We start from the raw sequence: 16,491 nt of genomic DNA, 5'->3' as shown, positions 1-16,491 counted from the left end.
ATGTAAAACAAAATGTTAGCTCCCCCCCCCACAAGTTCTGTTAGTACCAGCTGCTCTAATCCCCGCCCTTTCAGCTTTTTAGCCAATAAGTGAAGTCAAGTGATTGACAAGATCTGATTGACAAGTGAAGTGTGATTGACAAGATTTGTTGACACCCCTCCCCAAGCAATAGCTAAACCCCATTTCAAGTTCTGAGAACAGTTTCCTTTTCCTGCTTGTCTCATATCAGGAATTCGGTAAATATATAGCTCTCAGCAGCATAAAGAGTACAGGACTGGGACTTGCTTCTGAGTAAACGTATAGGATTGCACTATAGCAGAAGATTACAGCAGGATCTTGGTGGGCATACACAGTAAACAATTTCAGTTATAATAAAAGTGTGCCTGCACCCTTACCACCCTTAAGAAACTACAGTTCCCATGATTCCGTGGTGGGATTAATGTGCTTCAAATGTATGTTGAATGTGCTTTCAATGCATGGTGTGGATCTGCCCTAGTATGCTGTGCATTCATTAGTGAACTGAAAAGAACAATTTTAAAATATACTTTTTTTAACAGGGCTGTAGCTCAGTGGTAGGGCACATGCTTTGCATACAAAGGTCCAAAATTCAATCTCTGGAAGAGACTATTAAAATTTCTATCTTAATTTCTAGTCAGATTTTTTTTGAGTGGTATGCTCCAAGCAACTGTGGTTAAGCATCAACCACAGTTGATCATGTATGTATCATGCTTCATGACATCACGAGGGCCAACCCTTATGACATCATGAGGGCCTGGACCGGAAATCTCAGGGTTTGGGATGCTTCAGACCTGGCAACCCTAGTGCCAGTACACTCTCTCTCTCTCTCGCTTCCTGTTCACAGTTCAAACATCTGCATAGGGTTTAATATACAGATTGTTAATGCAACCCTGTGGCACTTTTCACTTTACATTTTAATAATGGTATGGATATCCAAGTATATACACAAGCATTTTTTTTACAAGTGTCACAGAATAATATATATAATTCAATATATGTTCCTTACAGTTAGGGACTGGGGAGAAATTCAATTTAGTTTGCATCTATAGGCAAACTTACCTGAATTCACACTTTTCTAAACACATGAAACGAAAAACCACCATCCTTTGAAATTTGTTCTACTCTGAATTTTGCAATGCAGTTGTCCAGCCAAGCAATTAATTAATTAATTAAATTTTAGTGTGTTAAAAATGCATATACTAGGGCAAAGTCTGCATATAAATACATATATTAGTGAAAATATACAAAATGCATGATATCAGGGGAAATTGCTTTGCAAAACTGTGTATATTAGGAAACATTTATCTGAAAGAATAAATTTTCAATGCTAGCCCTACTCAGAGTGGGTTAATTTCAATTAATACTCTAAGTAGTATTTAATTGGATACAACCCAAAAATGTGTATATTAGAAGAAACTCACACTAAAGTGCTGATGAAATTTCATGAGGACTTTTTTAAAAATTGCAAAGTGATGTGGAAATGTAGAGAACGGAAGTTAAGATTTGTAACTGTATTTGAAAACCAAATTAAAAATAAACAGTTAGCATGCTTTGGATTGCAGCCTTAGTCTTTCTCGAAATATGCATGTGAGCTAGCTGCCTCCCTTTTGTTGTTTCACAAGGGCACACCCAGTTAATGGTTTTACTAAATTGTCTGCCTTATGTCCTCTTATGGCCAATCTTGCTGATGATTGTTTTGGGACTTTTACAGGTTGACAAGGGTGGGATCTATACCTCGTTGGATGTCTGCATTAAATATTGTAAATGGCCAGGCAAAACAGCCAGGGTTATAAGGCCTCTGAAATTGTGGGGCTGACCGGATAAGGCTGACTTTATCTTGATTATTAGATTTTCTACTTTGTTGATAGATACAATCCCTTTCTGTTCTGTGGGTGAAGGGAGGGCCTCAGAAGCTTAAAATCGAATCTTCAACAGCATTCTTATTCACTTACATCAGCCCACCTCCTTGCTCTCAGTCTCATTTGGAGAAACAATAAACAAAGTGGGCCAGTGTTTGTTGCAAGCTTGCCTCTCCTCCTTAACAACATTCTTTTCTAGACAGTCTAGAAGAACGCAGTCTCCGGGGCTGGCGAGTTCCTTGACACCCAAAAGAGCTTCAGTTGCTTTTCAGCATGAGATGGCTGTTTTCATGCGGTTTCAGGGCAATAGGAGTAGCAAATTCTTCATATGCTGGGTAGAGTCTAATTGGTTTTCTTCAGTGTGTACAATTGCCAGGGCTGGCCCAACTCAATAGACAATGTAAACAGCTGTCAGGGGGCAGAACAGTTGCAGGGGTTGAAGGCTAATCAATAACTCCCTCAAAGGGGATCCCAATTCCTCTCCTGCTTTAGACAACAGGGGCTAAAAGTATGTACATGTAGGTCTATTGTGTTCCCTCCCACTCCAGTTTTCCCAACCGCATCCTCTTTTAATTTATTCCATACAAATTAATGAGTAGATCCACATGGAATGAGAGAAAAAGACTGTAGTTGTAGAAATCCACAAAAGATAAAACAATTAAGTGATTTGGGAGGCAGGGTATGTTGTCCACACCAGCCATAGTTTTCTTCATTACAGCCCCTTCTTTTTGCTCCATTCAGTTATAGGGGAAAGGAACTGCAATTGGGGACAACTCTCAAGGAGGAACACCAGAATAGCTTGGGTTGGAGTGAGTAGACCTGTAGGTTAGGATGGAATTCTCAATGTTGAGCTTATATTTTTTTCTAACTCTGGTCACACTCCTCGATCTTGATGAGAAGCAAATTATTTTTACTGATTCTGCTATAAATGCACTCCTACATATACATTCCAGGTTTCCTAAAGTAACCAGCACATATCTAGCTAGATATAAAACTATATAGAACTGAGAGTGAAAATTGCATTATCATTCTTAACTACAAGGGTGATAGGCATTGACAAAAGATACCAGTGGTAATAAACAGAAAAGCTGGATATTTTTAGCTAATCAACAGGATGCATCACTATGCCTTAATAGAGAAGTATAGAGCAGAATTTCAGTATGTGTGTTTTTTAACAAAAACTTTTCACTGACTCCATACATGTCAAAAAAGAGTCACAATTTCTCTAGAAAATTATTAGAGTAATTGGGGCTTGACATAATCTGAGATCTTTGGATAAGTCTGTGCTCCCCATTCTCTGAGATTAGGGTCACATCCACCCAATACATTTAAAACACATTTAGCATACATGGTTTCCCCCAACGAATACTGGGAACTGTAGTTTGTTAAGGTTGCTGGGAATTGTAGCTTTGTGAGGAGTAAATTACAGTTCCCAGGATTCTTTGTGGGAAGCCATGTGATTTAAATGTATGGTGTGAATGTGACCAACATTGAAAAGATGTGGGCAGAGACTTTTTGATGGTAGTGGGATCTAAACTTTGGAACTCCCTTCTCTAGATGGTGGTGGTTGCTGTGGCGGAGGGTTTTTTTTAGATCTCTTACTCACCCTTCATCATAAGGTCCTGAAGCAGGTTTCAACAATGTAAAAATGCAATATTAAGATCAGTTAAAACAAGAATGAACTTTATATGCCCTACTGGTCCTAACAGACTCATACTGCAAGCCTGGAAGGACAAATACTCGCCAACTATTATGCAACGGTTTGAAGACCTGCACACCCTTGCTGCATTTGAGTGTACCTTCTATAAACACCAACTTGGTTTGCATGGGATATATTGATCTATATGTGTAAACTAAATGGATGTATAGATGTTTAAAGGTTTTGTTAATGTGAGCTGACTGGGATTTCCCCCTCTTTCCTTGCTGTTTCTTTTTCCTTTTTGTTTCTTCTTAATGAAATTGCAATTTAAAAATCAATTTAAAATATGTTAAAACGATTTACAATCAGAAGAATAGGGTGGGTCTTACTCTCTGGTGCCAAAGGCCAAGGTAAAGAGGTGCATCTTAGGCATTTGGCAAAAGCTATACAAGGAAGGTACCAGATAGAAGGAATTCTACAGCTTAGAGCCTTTCTCCTGAGCTGCTACCTCCTGGATCTCAGAGGGCAGTGGAACTCCCCAAGAGGGTCCCCTCTGCCGATCTTAACACCTGAGAGGGTCTGTGGGGAAGGAGGCAAGTCTTTCTGATATTTGCATCTGACTCCATCCTTTTTCGCCTTACAGTGGATGGTGAAAACTATTTTCTTCCATCAGTTTTTTTATGAAGGCAAAGTTACAGCTTTTGTTTTTTGATTCTTGCTGGTGCCTCTTTCTTTTTACAGTGAAACCTTTGCTGTTTTGATAGCTTTGCTTGCAGGGCCAGCTTCATTTTTCAAACCTATATTCTGCAGCCATAAGGACTAGAATGCCACAACAATCCTGTAAAGTAGGCCTGTCTTATCTCAATATTAAATATACAAGGCTAAGTCTAAGTGAGAGAGAAAAGGAGCAGTTTGCCTAAGGCCACTTAGTTAGAGAAGAGATTTGAACCCAAGACTGTCGTTCAGACTCTGTTAGCTCTCTTAAGATAGCCAAAATGCTTCTAGGGATGTAAAGATTTTGGGCTGTTAGGCAAAGTATTTCCCACTGGACAGTAAAGATAATGGAGTCCAATTGGTAGCAAACTTTGACTTCTCCCTGGGGGGGAAATTACTGGAGTGGGTAGCTGTTCTGAAGTCCTGCTATTTTTCCACTTTCAAGAATGAGAACCCTTGTTATTGTATTTGCTTTGGACTTATTCATTCTACCCAGAGGATCTTGGGCAAAGCAGCTGAGCATTCATTTATTGCCAAATTTCAGTTTGCTTCTCATTCCCCCCACCCCCATTTCATTCATCTTCTCAGTGTGCTTTCCCTACATAACAGGCCACTCTGTTTTATTCACTATTGGGCCCTTGTATATGCTTGGAAGAGAAGTTCTTACATCCTTATAAAGGCCAATTTAGTAGCTGGGAGTTTGGCAAGAAGTTTTTCTCCAATTAATTGTTTGCGGGAAGGAGTTCAACTGAATTTAAAATAATAATAATTCATAATTTATTTATATCCTGATCTCCTGCTACAACAAATACCCAGAATGGCATACAATACAATCATAAAACGATATTATATAATCAGTAAAAATAAAAGTATAACAAACAGTTTATGAGAGCAATATCAAAATGCAATCAATGCTTGAAGCAAAGCAAAACACAAACAGATATTACATGTTAAAGCTACTAGCAACAATAAAGCTACACATTATAAAAGCCAACTGAAATAAAAGTGTCTTGAGTTTCTGGTGAAAGATGTACAGAGAAAGAGTCTGGTGAATTTCATTTAGGAGGACAGTCCAGTGTTGTGACACTACCACAGAGAAGGCCCTGTCTTTTGTGCTCACTTGCCAAATCTCCCGAGATGGTACCAAGAACAAGGCCTCCGACAATGGTCTTAATTCCCGGTCGAGCCTATATGGGACCAAGCAGTCCTGTAGCTTACTTGGTGCTAAGCTGTTTAGTTCTTTAAAGGCTGGAATCAACACTTTCAACTGAGCCCAGAAGCATAGAGGAAGCTAAATTAATGAACAGACATTAGACTGGAGTGATTTTGCTCTGGCCTGTGAGTGCCTAACAAAAGTCTGGCTGCTGCATTTGGATCAGTTGAAGCTTCTGGGCTGGCTTCAGAGACAAGCCCCATGTAGAGTGCATCAACACAAATCAGTATGGGCATAACAGAAACATGGATGCCTGAAGCCAAGTCCTCCTCCTCCAGGTAAGTCTTTAGCTAGCGTATTGGCTGAAGTTTATAAAAGGCACTCCTAGCAACTGCTGCCACCTGAGCATCCAGGATCGAGGAGTAACGCTGTCCTGTTAACCCTCATGCACTCTGGAACTGACTCCAGAGCCAATGACAGGCAGAGCGAACTCATTCTAGCTTTGTCCTCTTCCTCCCTGCTGAGTTCTACAAAGGCAACACTGAGACTGAGGAGGAGGAGGAAGCTGACAGGGTGTGCCACCCTCTAGACCAAATGTAAGTAAGAAGGCCGGCAGGTGGGGGTTACCTGGGGGCTGGCTGAGGTTGGTAGGGCAGTGCCCCATCCGCCATAATGGACAAGCCTCCACTGCCCCAAACCTTTGGATGACCTCACCCAGGCATTTCATGTACTTATGAAAAGTATTGGAGACTAAATGGAACCTTGTGGTACCCCACAGGCCAAAGACTATGGGATAGAATAGCAGTGGGGCTACTTTTGTATTCCTATCTCTGTTCAAACTATTTTTCCCTCCCACACACAATCTTTGTTTCAGCAGGGGATTAGTACTACAGCATTTATTTTCTTTTGGAAGAAAGAGGATTGGAGATTCATTGTAATATTTCCTTTCTTTATGGATTAAAAAAAAGTGCTCTGTGCCATCATCACAAGTAGTCATTTGACTGAGCACGAGTAACAGGGCCTTCTTGTTGGTGAATACCCTCCCTGTGGAGATTCACGTGGCTCACTGAAAACAGGAGGGCAGACATATGCTTAGAATTAAGAACAGGGTGCCTCTGAGAACATGCCTAGCCAGCCCAGAACAAAATTCCACTTCTGGTTCCCCACTGCCACCAGCAGCTATGTTTGTTTTAACAATCTAATTTAGAGCAGTGGCGGGGAAGCCTTTTAATTGTTAGACAGTTGGGTGTCAAAAACCCTTGTTGATCTACTGCACATCACTCAGTGATCTACCAGAAGAGCCCAATCTAGATTCCAAGGACTCTCCCATTGTACTCAAACACCAACCCTTCAGATGCATAGAGTCAGTGACCTTCGGCAAAACCGTGATGAGAATAATGAAATGCATGCTGAAACAGAGATTCTGACTGATCTTGTATCAGAAGTTTCTTTGTTGAGCCTTGGCGGCATTGGGGAGCAGAATGCAGCATGTCATTTGACTATATGGTGTGTAATTTGTCTGTCTTTGATGTAGGCCATTAAGCGCCGTAAGTACTTTATTAGCCATCTGCATTTCCCTCCATCTGCACATAGAGAGAATAATTAAAAGAGGAAGATATACATTTAAATTTGGTGGAAAGGAAATTAATTTCCAGTTTTGCATCCTCCCTTACCAACAAATGCTTAAGGCACCTTACAATCAATCACGTTTTTAAAATCTTCACAACAACCCTGCAAGGTAGGTTACACTGATGGATACTGGTTTGTCCGAGGCTACCCATTGAGCCGCCTGACTAAACAAAGATTTGAGCCTAGTGGTCCTGCACTGAACTCTGAATCAGTTGCTGCTGCACTACGTTGGTTCAGTGAGAGAGAATATACAGTGAACTCCATCCCAGACGCGGAGTATTTTTACAGAAGAGGAAATCAAATTCTAGATCAGTTTAGAACTGGATAATGTTCTGTTACATGATATTTAGAATAGTATCTGATTAACATATAGAGAATATAGGAGGCAGCTTTATACCAAGTGAGACTGTCCATCTAGCTCAAGAGTGTCTGCTCCAGCTAGCAGGAGTTCTCCAGGGTCTTAGGCAGAGAAGAGTCTTCTGGTCCCAGATACCTCTAACTGGAGACCTCAGGGATAGAAACAGGGACCTTCCTTATGCAAAGTACGTATAATGCCACCAAATCCTGACTTTTTAGTTAATTCTTATACAACCTGGAGTTATATACACTTTTTAAATTAATTTTTATTAATTTTGTAAAAGACAAGGCTACAAATCATAAATAATAAACACATGGGAGAAATCTCCAGAATTACCACAAAGGTTGATTTTGATATGATAACCAAACAGAGGGAGAGAGAGAGAGAGAGTACAAAACAAATATATTGCTGCATCAGTACAAAAGCACAACTAGTGCTGTAGAGGACTAGGTTCATATGGTGCAGTAGAAGTTGTTTTAATTTTTTTCTCAGGTGCCAACATGTCCTGGACCGGCTGTCTTCCTTGTTACCTTGCTCCTGGGTGCAGCAACCATGAGCTTGGGAGAGGCAATGGCCATGTTCAATGGTTGGAGCAATTAGCTTCTTTAGGAGTGGCACCTAGGACAAATGTCCCACTAATCTAAAGTCAGTCTGATCCTACCCTTGTAAGCTACTAATAGTTATTTTCTGGAAAATGGTTGTCCTGAAACAAAAAAAACGGACTTAAATCCCCAAAATAAATATTCATTGTTTGAAGCTGAGACTGCATTAATAAGCCACGTTGGTCAATAGTCAATTGTTTGTGCTATTCTTTCTTAAAGGGAAGCAATAAGTCGGCTGTGTGAAGCTGTGCCAGGAACACACCGAGCCGTAAAAAAGCGGAAGGTAAATATTAACCACCTGGCTGCATTAGTGTTTTCTTTTGTATTTGCTCCGCCTCTCTTGAGTGACAGAAGGATATCAGGTTAACTGGGGAGGGTCTTTCCGTCAGAAGAGAGAACACTGGAAATTTAATGTTTACTATAGGGTCACTATAAGTCAGAATCGACTTGAAGGCAATCCAAGAGAGAGAGTATTAATATACCAGAGGTTGCGCCTCCTTCACTCGCCAACCCCACCAACCGCCTCCCCCTTAGACCTCACCAAACCCCCCTCCCCTTAGACTTTGCCAAGCCACTCCTCAACATGATTGACAGGTGAGTTGTCCCACCAACCTGTCAAAATCCCTTGTGGAGTTCCCAAACACCCGCTACCACTGTAGGGAAGCCTGAGCTTCTTTCTTAAGCTTCTTGCAGCAGTAGTGTCAGCAGCTGCAATGGGGGGGGGAACAAATGAAGAGAAAGACACTGCCCATGCCAGGAGTTGCAGCAGCAGTGGGAGGGATGACTGAAGGGAAGAATTTTTTTCTTGTCTTCATCCCCCTTCCTCCAGCACCAGTGATGGCAGCCACAGCAGCCACAGCAGGACAAAAGGGAGAAAAACTTTATCGCTTTGCCCTCCTCCATTGGTGGAGGTGATTGCAGCAGTGGCAGTGGGCAGGAATGAAGGGGAGAAAGACGTAGACCTTCCCCTTTTGCCAGGTGGCCGGGGAGAAAGAAGGCGGCCAGTAGTGCTGCTGGCCTCTTGTGATACTGTAGTTTGAAGCACAAACTGTCAGTGGCCCCGTGAACTACAGCATGACTACAGCCTTATACAAATATATAGGAAGATATAAATTGAACCGGGATTGAGCAATCAGGAATGGCTAATCTCACTGTAGCAGCATTTCTAAAGCAACAGCAACATGTCCAAAGCCATAAGACTGCTTCTGCCAGCTACTTTCAAAAACTAAGAGTGACATTTTCTTTTCCTAGCCAATCCAGCTCCCTCTCAGGCAAGTGGATGTGTACATTCCAAGAACTGGGAATAGCTGCTATCAATGAAAGATGCATTGGTTTACATGCCATGCTAGTGCCACACACAAACCTAGAAAGAGAGGGTCATTTTCCATAACTAAACAGAATGGCTTTAACTATATGATCATATATGTGCATCTAACGAGAGAGGCAGTTAACCAAGGAACATGCATGACAAAGACAAAATAAATTTCTTGAATAACTTTTAAGTAAAGTTTGCATTTATTTAAAAGTGCCCATAATTTGATAAGCAGTCACTAGCTGTGCTGACATATCATTTCACCTGCATCTGGAGAGTACTATGATACAGAGCCTGAGTTTCTGGTACTAAACTGAAAGCTGCCATTGAACATGATGTGTTATGGGCAAAAACAAGGGTATCTTCATCCACTACCTCTAAATTTGTGTGGTGGAAACTTGTGTAACTGCCATTGGCAAATAAATTCAGTGTCATACTAGAAATGACAGTGAAGATTGCACTGGGACTGGACACCTTTGGCAATCCCATGTACTCTCACTGCAGATTAAAGAGGTTTGTCTGATCACCTCTCCAGACTTTCCCAGGTAGCTTGGGCTGAAACAAGAAGTCATATTTAGCCCTCTCACCCAACACTATGGTAATAATAATAATAATAATAAATTTAATTTTTGTGTCGCCTATCTGGCCGAAGCCACTCTAGGCGACGTGCAAACTAAAATTCAGTAAATTACAATACAATACAGATAAAATACAATAAAATCAGTACGATCATTAAACATAGCAGCATGAAATCAGTTAGGGCGATCAATAGATAATAAAATATCCCCCCCCCCAAAAAATAGCCCTCCCCGGAATTCCTGAAGGCCTGTCCAAAAAGCCAAGTTTTTAATGCCCGGCAGAATATATTCAGGGAAGGGGCATGGCGAAGATCGAATGGGAGGGAGTTCCAGAGAGTGGGGGCCGACTCCGACTCTTCACTTGTTTCATCACACACACCCCGCATTAGTATATGTCGCTCAGCTTCTTTTAAAGCAGATATGGAGAACCTGTGGTGCTCCAGATGTTGTTGGACTCCAGTTCCCATCAGCCCCAGCCAGCATGGCCAATGGTCAGCAATCATGGGAGTTGTGGTCCAACAACATCTAGAGGGCTACAGGTTCCCCATCTCTGTTTTAAAGGAAGGGTTGGAATCTCATGTTTCATATTCATGTAGAAAGGCAACTGTGACTTGACCTTTCCTTCATGTGTTGGGCTGGCCTCAATAGCATCTACTGCAGTAGATTATGCCAACACAACACATTTGGTTTGGTGCGACAGAGCAGAATATCTTCCATACTGTTGTGTCTTCCCAAATAGAATAGAAAATTATATTTTTGCACCATCAAAATTATATCTAAAGTATTCTTTTTGATGTACCTTAACCAGCATAGTTACTACAAACCTAATGGTTGCTATCATGCCAGTTGGGATCTTTGTAAATACTGTACCCACATAGTTCCTTTAGCAAAATGTCTAGTATGTCCAAAACCTTCCCAGGTGTCCAGGTGTTATAATAATGGCCTTGTAATAATTAATTAATTTCATTTCTTCTTTGTTTCTAATGAAATATGAAGACCAACTAATAGGCATTTTATTGTCTTTATAGCCTCCAGCTAAATTTCTATCTCCTGTACTTGGTAAAAGGAATCTTCAGTTTTCTGGCATGAATACAAAACTGACCATCTCAACAACCAGCCTTACTCTCCTGAACGTTGAGACTCAGCAGGTAGGCTGGTGCATTTCCCCCCTGTTCTTTACATCAGAGATGGGCAATCTCAGGCCTGCGGGCCAAATGCGGCCCTCCAGGCTTCACTGTCTGGCTTTCAGGACTATCCCCAGGTCACACCTCTCGTCACCCATCCCTCATGCCCTCCTTGACTGTCTTTGCAGGATGGGAATGTGTCCTTCAACTGTAATAATGCCTCTGGGTTGTCTGTATGGAGGATAAAGAGAAGTGTGTAAGTGTGTATAGAAATAATGGCTTATTGCAAACAGAAAAAGTTTGCATGTTGCTCTACTCGCTTGTACCTCTGGCCCCACCCACCACTTCCATGTGGTCCCTGGAAGTCTGCCTAGAGGGGTTTGCAGCCCTTGGTCTCAAAACTGTCCCCATGCCTGCGCTTTACAGCCATACCACTTTTGTTTTGTTCAAGCATTATCAATTTTGAAGCCAATATTCAGACAAATCTGACCCTAATATTTAGGGCCTAAATATTCATTTTCAAATGCATGGTTTTGGAATATGCTAGCAAAGTATTAAGTGGATTTTTTAAAAAGCGTGCTTCAGAGCAAGGCACAGAGTTCAGTTTACTGGAGAGGATTGAAGGCCCATCACCACCCTTAATTTTTTTGTGTTTTCTCCCTAGCTACTGTTTCTCAGAGATTTTGGGAAACATGACTTGGCTAAAACAATTGGGAGGAGTTAGGGTGTGGGGCAAGGACTTGTCTTCTGAAACTCTGAAAGATGCTGTGCATTCCGAGGGTGCTATATTGATAAATGTTGTTATTAATAGGCAATGCATCTGAAGCACTTTGAACATTTGAAAATGCTATACAAATGTTAAGAAGTTGTTGCTGTTGTTATACCACCAAGCCGGGAATCAGGCAGCAGCACGGTACATGACAGGCGCAGGCACACAGGAAGCTGCCTTATACTGAGTCAGACCTTTGGTCCACCTAGCTCAATATAGGCTACACTGACTGGCAGTGGCTCTCCAGGGTTTCCAGCTCTAACTGAGGATGCAAGGGATTGAACCCGAGGCCTTCTGCATGCAAGGCTCTACCACTGAGCAACGGCCCTTCTGAGTTTGTCATAACCAGGCCCACAGGCCTTCATGCAGCTGTCCAGGTGAGGTACATAATTTCACCATCTGTGTGGCACAGGCAGAGCTTGGAAAAGTTACTTTTTTGAACTATAACTCCCATCAGACCAATCCAGTGGCTATGCTGGCTAGGGCTGATGGGAATTGTAGTTTTTAAAAAGTAACTTTTCCAAGCTCTGGCCACAGTTGGCCACCCATGATGGATACACTATCTTATGATACACTATGCATATTTCAGTTCCAGCTTGCAATAAATTCTGCAGGGTAATTCACTGGTGATTTTTAGACATGCAGCACCTAAACATAAGGAATTATACCTGTTGGTGTTCATTTGATGTTTGAGCCGCTATGGGCACAATTTTGTGGGAAAGTGTCATACAAACAGATAATGATGATGTTATATTTTTCAGATTATTGCCAGTCACCACATGCAGTCCATTTCATTTGCCTCTGGAGGTGATCCTGTAAGTACAGACGTCTAAATACAAATACTTCTGCCAGTTGCCTGTGACCCATTTCCAAGTTAAATTGTTATCCATGTTTCTGGCTCTCCTGTCTTTCTGAGTAGGAGGAATAGCTCATTTTAAATGATAGATGAGGAATTTGCTTCACACGAAGAAGCTTGTGGCTCACTTTTCCTTCCTTGTTAAAACCATCATGATTTATTGTCACTCTGTGTTTAAGGGCACTTCCAGACAACCTGTTTATTGAGCATTCATCCTGATTTATTTGCAGGGAGACTAGATTATGTTTACTATTTAATGAGCGATTTGTTAGAGGGGAGGTTAGACGATGTTGCTTCAAAGTGAGTATTATCCCACACTTTCCCATGCATTTTACCATCACTTTATTATAAAAGGACTCATCCTTTGAGGAAGTGGCATTGTTGTGCAAGGCCTGCTAATCAACTTGAATTGTGCAACCTGAGTTTGCCCTACCTGAATATAGTCACAGTCTGGAAGCACCCTTAGTACCCTGCCTGCTTTCCTTGAAAGGAAAAAAAATCTGCTGTAAAGTAGATGGACCACTTTGTAGTGGTTTAACTCATTAAATAAGATTTCCCCCTTTTTTGGTTTTGTGTGTTTCAGGATACAACAGATTATGTTGCCTATGTTGCTAAAGATCCTGTTAATCAAAGAGGTAGGCTCAATCATTTCTGGTAATGCTACACATATAAAGAAAATTATCCTGACTGGGAGATCTTGGACAGTTCACGGTCAATGTCCCCTGTGTTACAGAAGCCTGACTGGTCTCAGCTAGAAGTGTTGCCGGTCCCATGCTGTGGAACTCTTTCCCAGCAAAGATTTGGTAGGCATCCTCACTTCTGACTTTCAGGCGTCTCTTGAAGACCTTTTTATCCTGACCGGCCTCTGCAGGTGCTTAATTTTTATTTTTGATTCGCCAGGCACCTTAATGATTATCAGTATTTTTATTTTTGGTGTTTTATGTTTCAAGTTTGTACACCAACCTGATATTTTATGATATGGTAGCACAGAAATACTTTTATAAATAAATACCCTGAAATGTTGTCGTGAGACCACCCCCTCTTGGATGAAGAACAGGTACAAATGCAACAATTAAAATATGTAATAAACACATGCTGATTTTGGGAACCTCTAATTATAAACAGTAATTTAACATTGTTGTGGCAGGTGGCGGCAGCAGAGGCACTCTCTTGGCAGCCTCACCCACAATACCTAGCAAGGAAGGACCCCTTCCTCAGAATCAGATAGGGAGTGCCCATGTTGCTGCTTTGTCAGGAGTAAGTAGGTGCAACAGAGAGGCAACTGGGGAGGAGGAAGCGCAGTCTGTGGCCAGTCTCAGCATATTGTCTTGTATATACTAGAACAGGAACAAAGGAGGCTGCCTTATACCAACTCAGACCATTGGTACATCCAGCTCAGTGTTGTCTACACTGACTGACAGCAGCTCTCCAGGATTTCAGAGAGGAGTTGCTCTCAGCCCTACCTGGAGATGCCAGGGATTAAATCTTGGATGCATGCAAAGCAGATACTCTATCAATGAGTTATGAGAAAATTGTTCCAAGTGTTTATTTTCAGGGGAGAAAATGCGGCATGTAACATGAATGATTTATCCAAAAATTACATGCCCTGCACATTTTGAGTTGGTGCTATTCTTCTGGAGCATGCAGAATTGATATGGGCTTCCCCATTTCAGTCAAAAAAGTGCATTCTCTAACATAGTTTATTTTAGTTTTTTATATCTTTAACTGCAACAACAACAGCGGCGGCAGCTGTGCTTCCTCCGACCTCAAATCTGGATCAGGACTGTGTCACAGCAGAAGAGGTGTTTAATCCTTCCCCACTGTCCCATTTCCCTTCAGATATGAGAGATGCACACTATCTGCACTGTCCAGAAACAATTTAAGACATTTTTGTTCCAAAAGCCTTCCCAGCTAGATGAATAGGTCTCTGCCATGCCCATGAGTATCCATTTTTTAAAAATCACATTCTGCTGTTTTTAACTGTTTTTACATTGTTTTAATTATATTTTGTATATGGCACTTAATTCATAATAAAAATTGCCTCCCCCGCCCCACTAGGTTCTATCCCCCCCACCCCGGTAAGTTGCTATCCATCCTGGGGCAAATAGCAGTTGGGGAATTTTCATTAGTTCCAGGATAGGAAAACAGGGGGAAGGATGGGGAAGAGAGAGTTAAACCTCCTCTCCCCACACTGCAGTTCCAGTCTGACTCAGTCCCCCCCACCGACCCGAGTAGCTATTTTTTTTCTTTTTAAGTGAAGTGCATGATGGCATTTCCATATCATCTAAGTTTGATTAAGTCAAGGTGTTTATTCTACCACAGGCAATGACTTCCAAATATGTGAACATCTGTGGGGAAAAAGATGTGTGAGGTTTTCTCATATAACAGTGTACATTGCTTGTGCATGCTTTCCCTCCTGACCTATGTACACCTGCATAAGCAACTCTTGGGTCTGTTAGTGGACAGCTTGCTTAGCAGAGTGGTATCAAAGTGCCATCTGATGGCTAAGCTGGAGAAGTGTGGCTAGCAATTGAGCGATGCCTGTAAAGGTTCAGCTAAGAGTCTCATTAGTAAAACAAAAGAAAATAATGTGAATCTACAAATCAATTTGTATTTGCATCTGGAGAATTCTATATATGACTCCAGAGATTCCAAAAACATCAGAGCTGGAAAACAGCCAAAACAGTCACGTGTGTGCAAAATACCTCCTGTTGTGAAGAAAAGCTGAAAGATTTAAGACTTGTTCTCTGTGATCCTAATAGTGCAATCCTGTGCAAGTTTACTCAGAAGTAAGTCTCAGAGTGCTCAGTGGAGCTAATGTCCAGATGAGCAATATGCGTAAGCATTGCAGCTTAAGCTTGAACCTATTGGAACTTGGTTCTCAAAAATGCATAAGATTGTGTTGCATGTATCTTTACAAAGAAGTAAATCCATAGGACTTGCTTCGAAGTCAGCATTTGAAGTAATGATTAAAGCCTTCTCTGAGTGACAGTACCTCCAGAGCTAATTTCTGTACATTGAGGAAAGATGAATTATGGGACTTCATGCTGCAAGGAAATCACTGTGGCAAATAATTTAGCAATTTTCAAAGAGGGATTAGATATCAGTAGAAAATGATGTCCATAATTGCCAGCTGATTATGCCAAACTCCCACTTCCATCTGCCACCATTTTGTTAGTGGCTCCACCCCTGCACCATCATTTTGTGACTGGAGGGCCTCAGTTAGTTTTAGCCCTTTCAGCTTGAAAGTTTGAAAACCCCTGTTATATATGATTCCTGTGTTGCTGTATTACCCTGGAAACTGTTCTAACCATCACTTCAGTGGCACTTGTACATGCATAGATAGCACACTCGGTTATCAGATGATGAAGCCTTCTAATAGATGACATCAGTTCATTTGTCTCCCCCGTTTAGCCTGCCACATATTGGAATGTCCCAGCAGAGTAGCCCAGGAAGTCATAAATACCATAGGGCAAGCTTTTGAACTCCGTTTCAAACAATACTTGAAGAATCCTTCTGCTTTGATTGCTTCCAATGAAAGGTCAGCATGGTGTTTGGAAATACTGTTAATATATTGCTTTCCTGCTGTTTGCAAGCTGATTTCAAAATGAATTCAATGTCTTCCTCTTCATCTCCATCACCGTCCCATATCTTCCCATTCACAAAGACAGCTGTATGTCAAGGTTGAGGACCTCATGGAAACATAGGAAGCTAACTTATACCAAGTCAGAACATTGGTCCATCTAGCCCAGTATTGCCTACACTTACTAGTGGCTCTCTAGGATTTTAGACAGGGGGTTCTCTCCCATCCCTACCTGGAGATGCTGGGGATTGAACCAGGGACCTTCTGCATGCAAAGCAGATGCTCTTCCGCTGAGCT

General features: G+C 41.5%; 1 protein-coding gene across 2 annotated transcripts in view; it reads left to right on the top strand.

The window, feature by feature from the left end:
• The window catches only part of SHC4 (SHC adaptor protein 4), a 61,877-nt gene that overhangs the window by 33,564 nt on the left and 11,822 nt on the right, over positions 1–16,491 (top strand). For both annotated transcript variants that reach the window (XM_061595009.1, XM_061595010.1), the window contains 5 exons: positions 8,192–8,255; positions 10,891–11,010; positions 12,517–12,570; positions 13,195–13,246; positions 16,026–16,152. In XM_061595009.1, the coding sequence (XP_061450993.1) occupies positions 8,192–8,255; positions 10,891–11,010; positions 12,517–12,570; positions 13,195–13,246; positions 16,026–16,152 (417 nt within the window). The remainder of the gene's footprint in view (positions 1–8,191; positions 8,256–10,890; positions 11,011–12,516; positions 12,571–13,194; positions 13,247–16,025; positions 16,153–16,491) is intronic.

This window comes from Rhineura floridana, chromosome 14 (assembly GCF_030035675.1).
Source record: "Rhineura floridana isolate rRhiFlo1 chromosome 14, rRhiFlo1.hap2, whole genome shotgun sequence".
NCBI lineage: Eukaryota > Metazoa > Chordata > Lepidosauria > Squamata > Rhineuridae > Rhineura > Rhineura floridana.
This window is presented reverse-complemented; position numbering and strand designations above follow the sequence as displayed.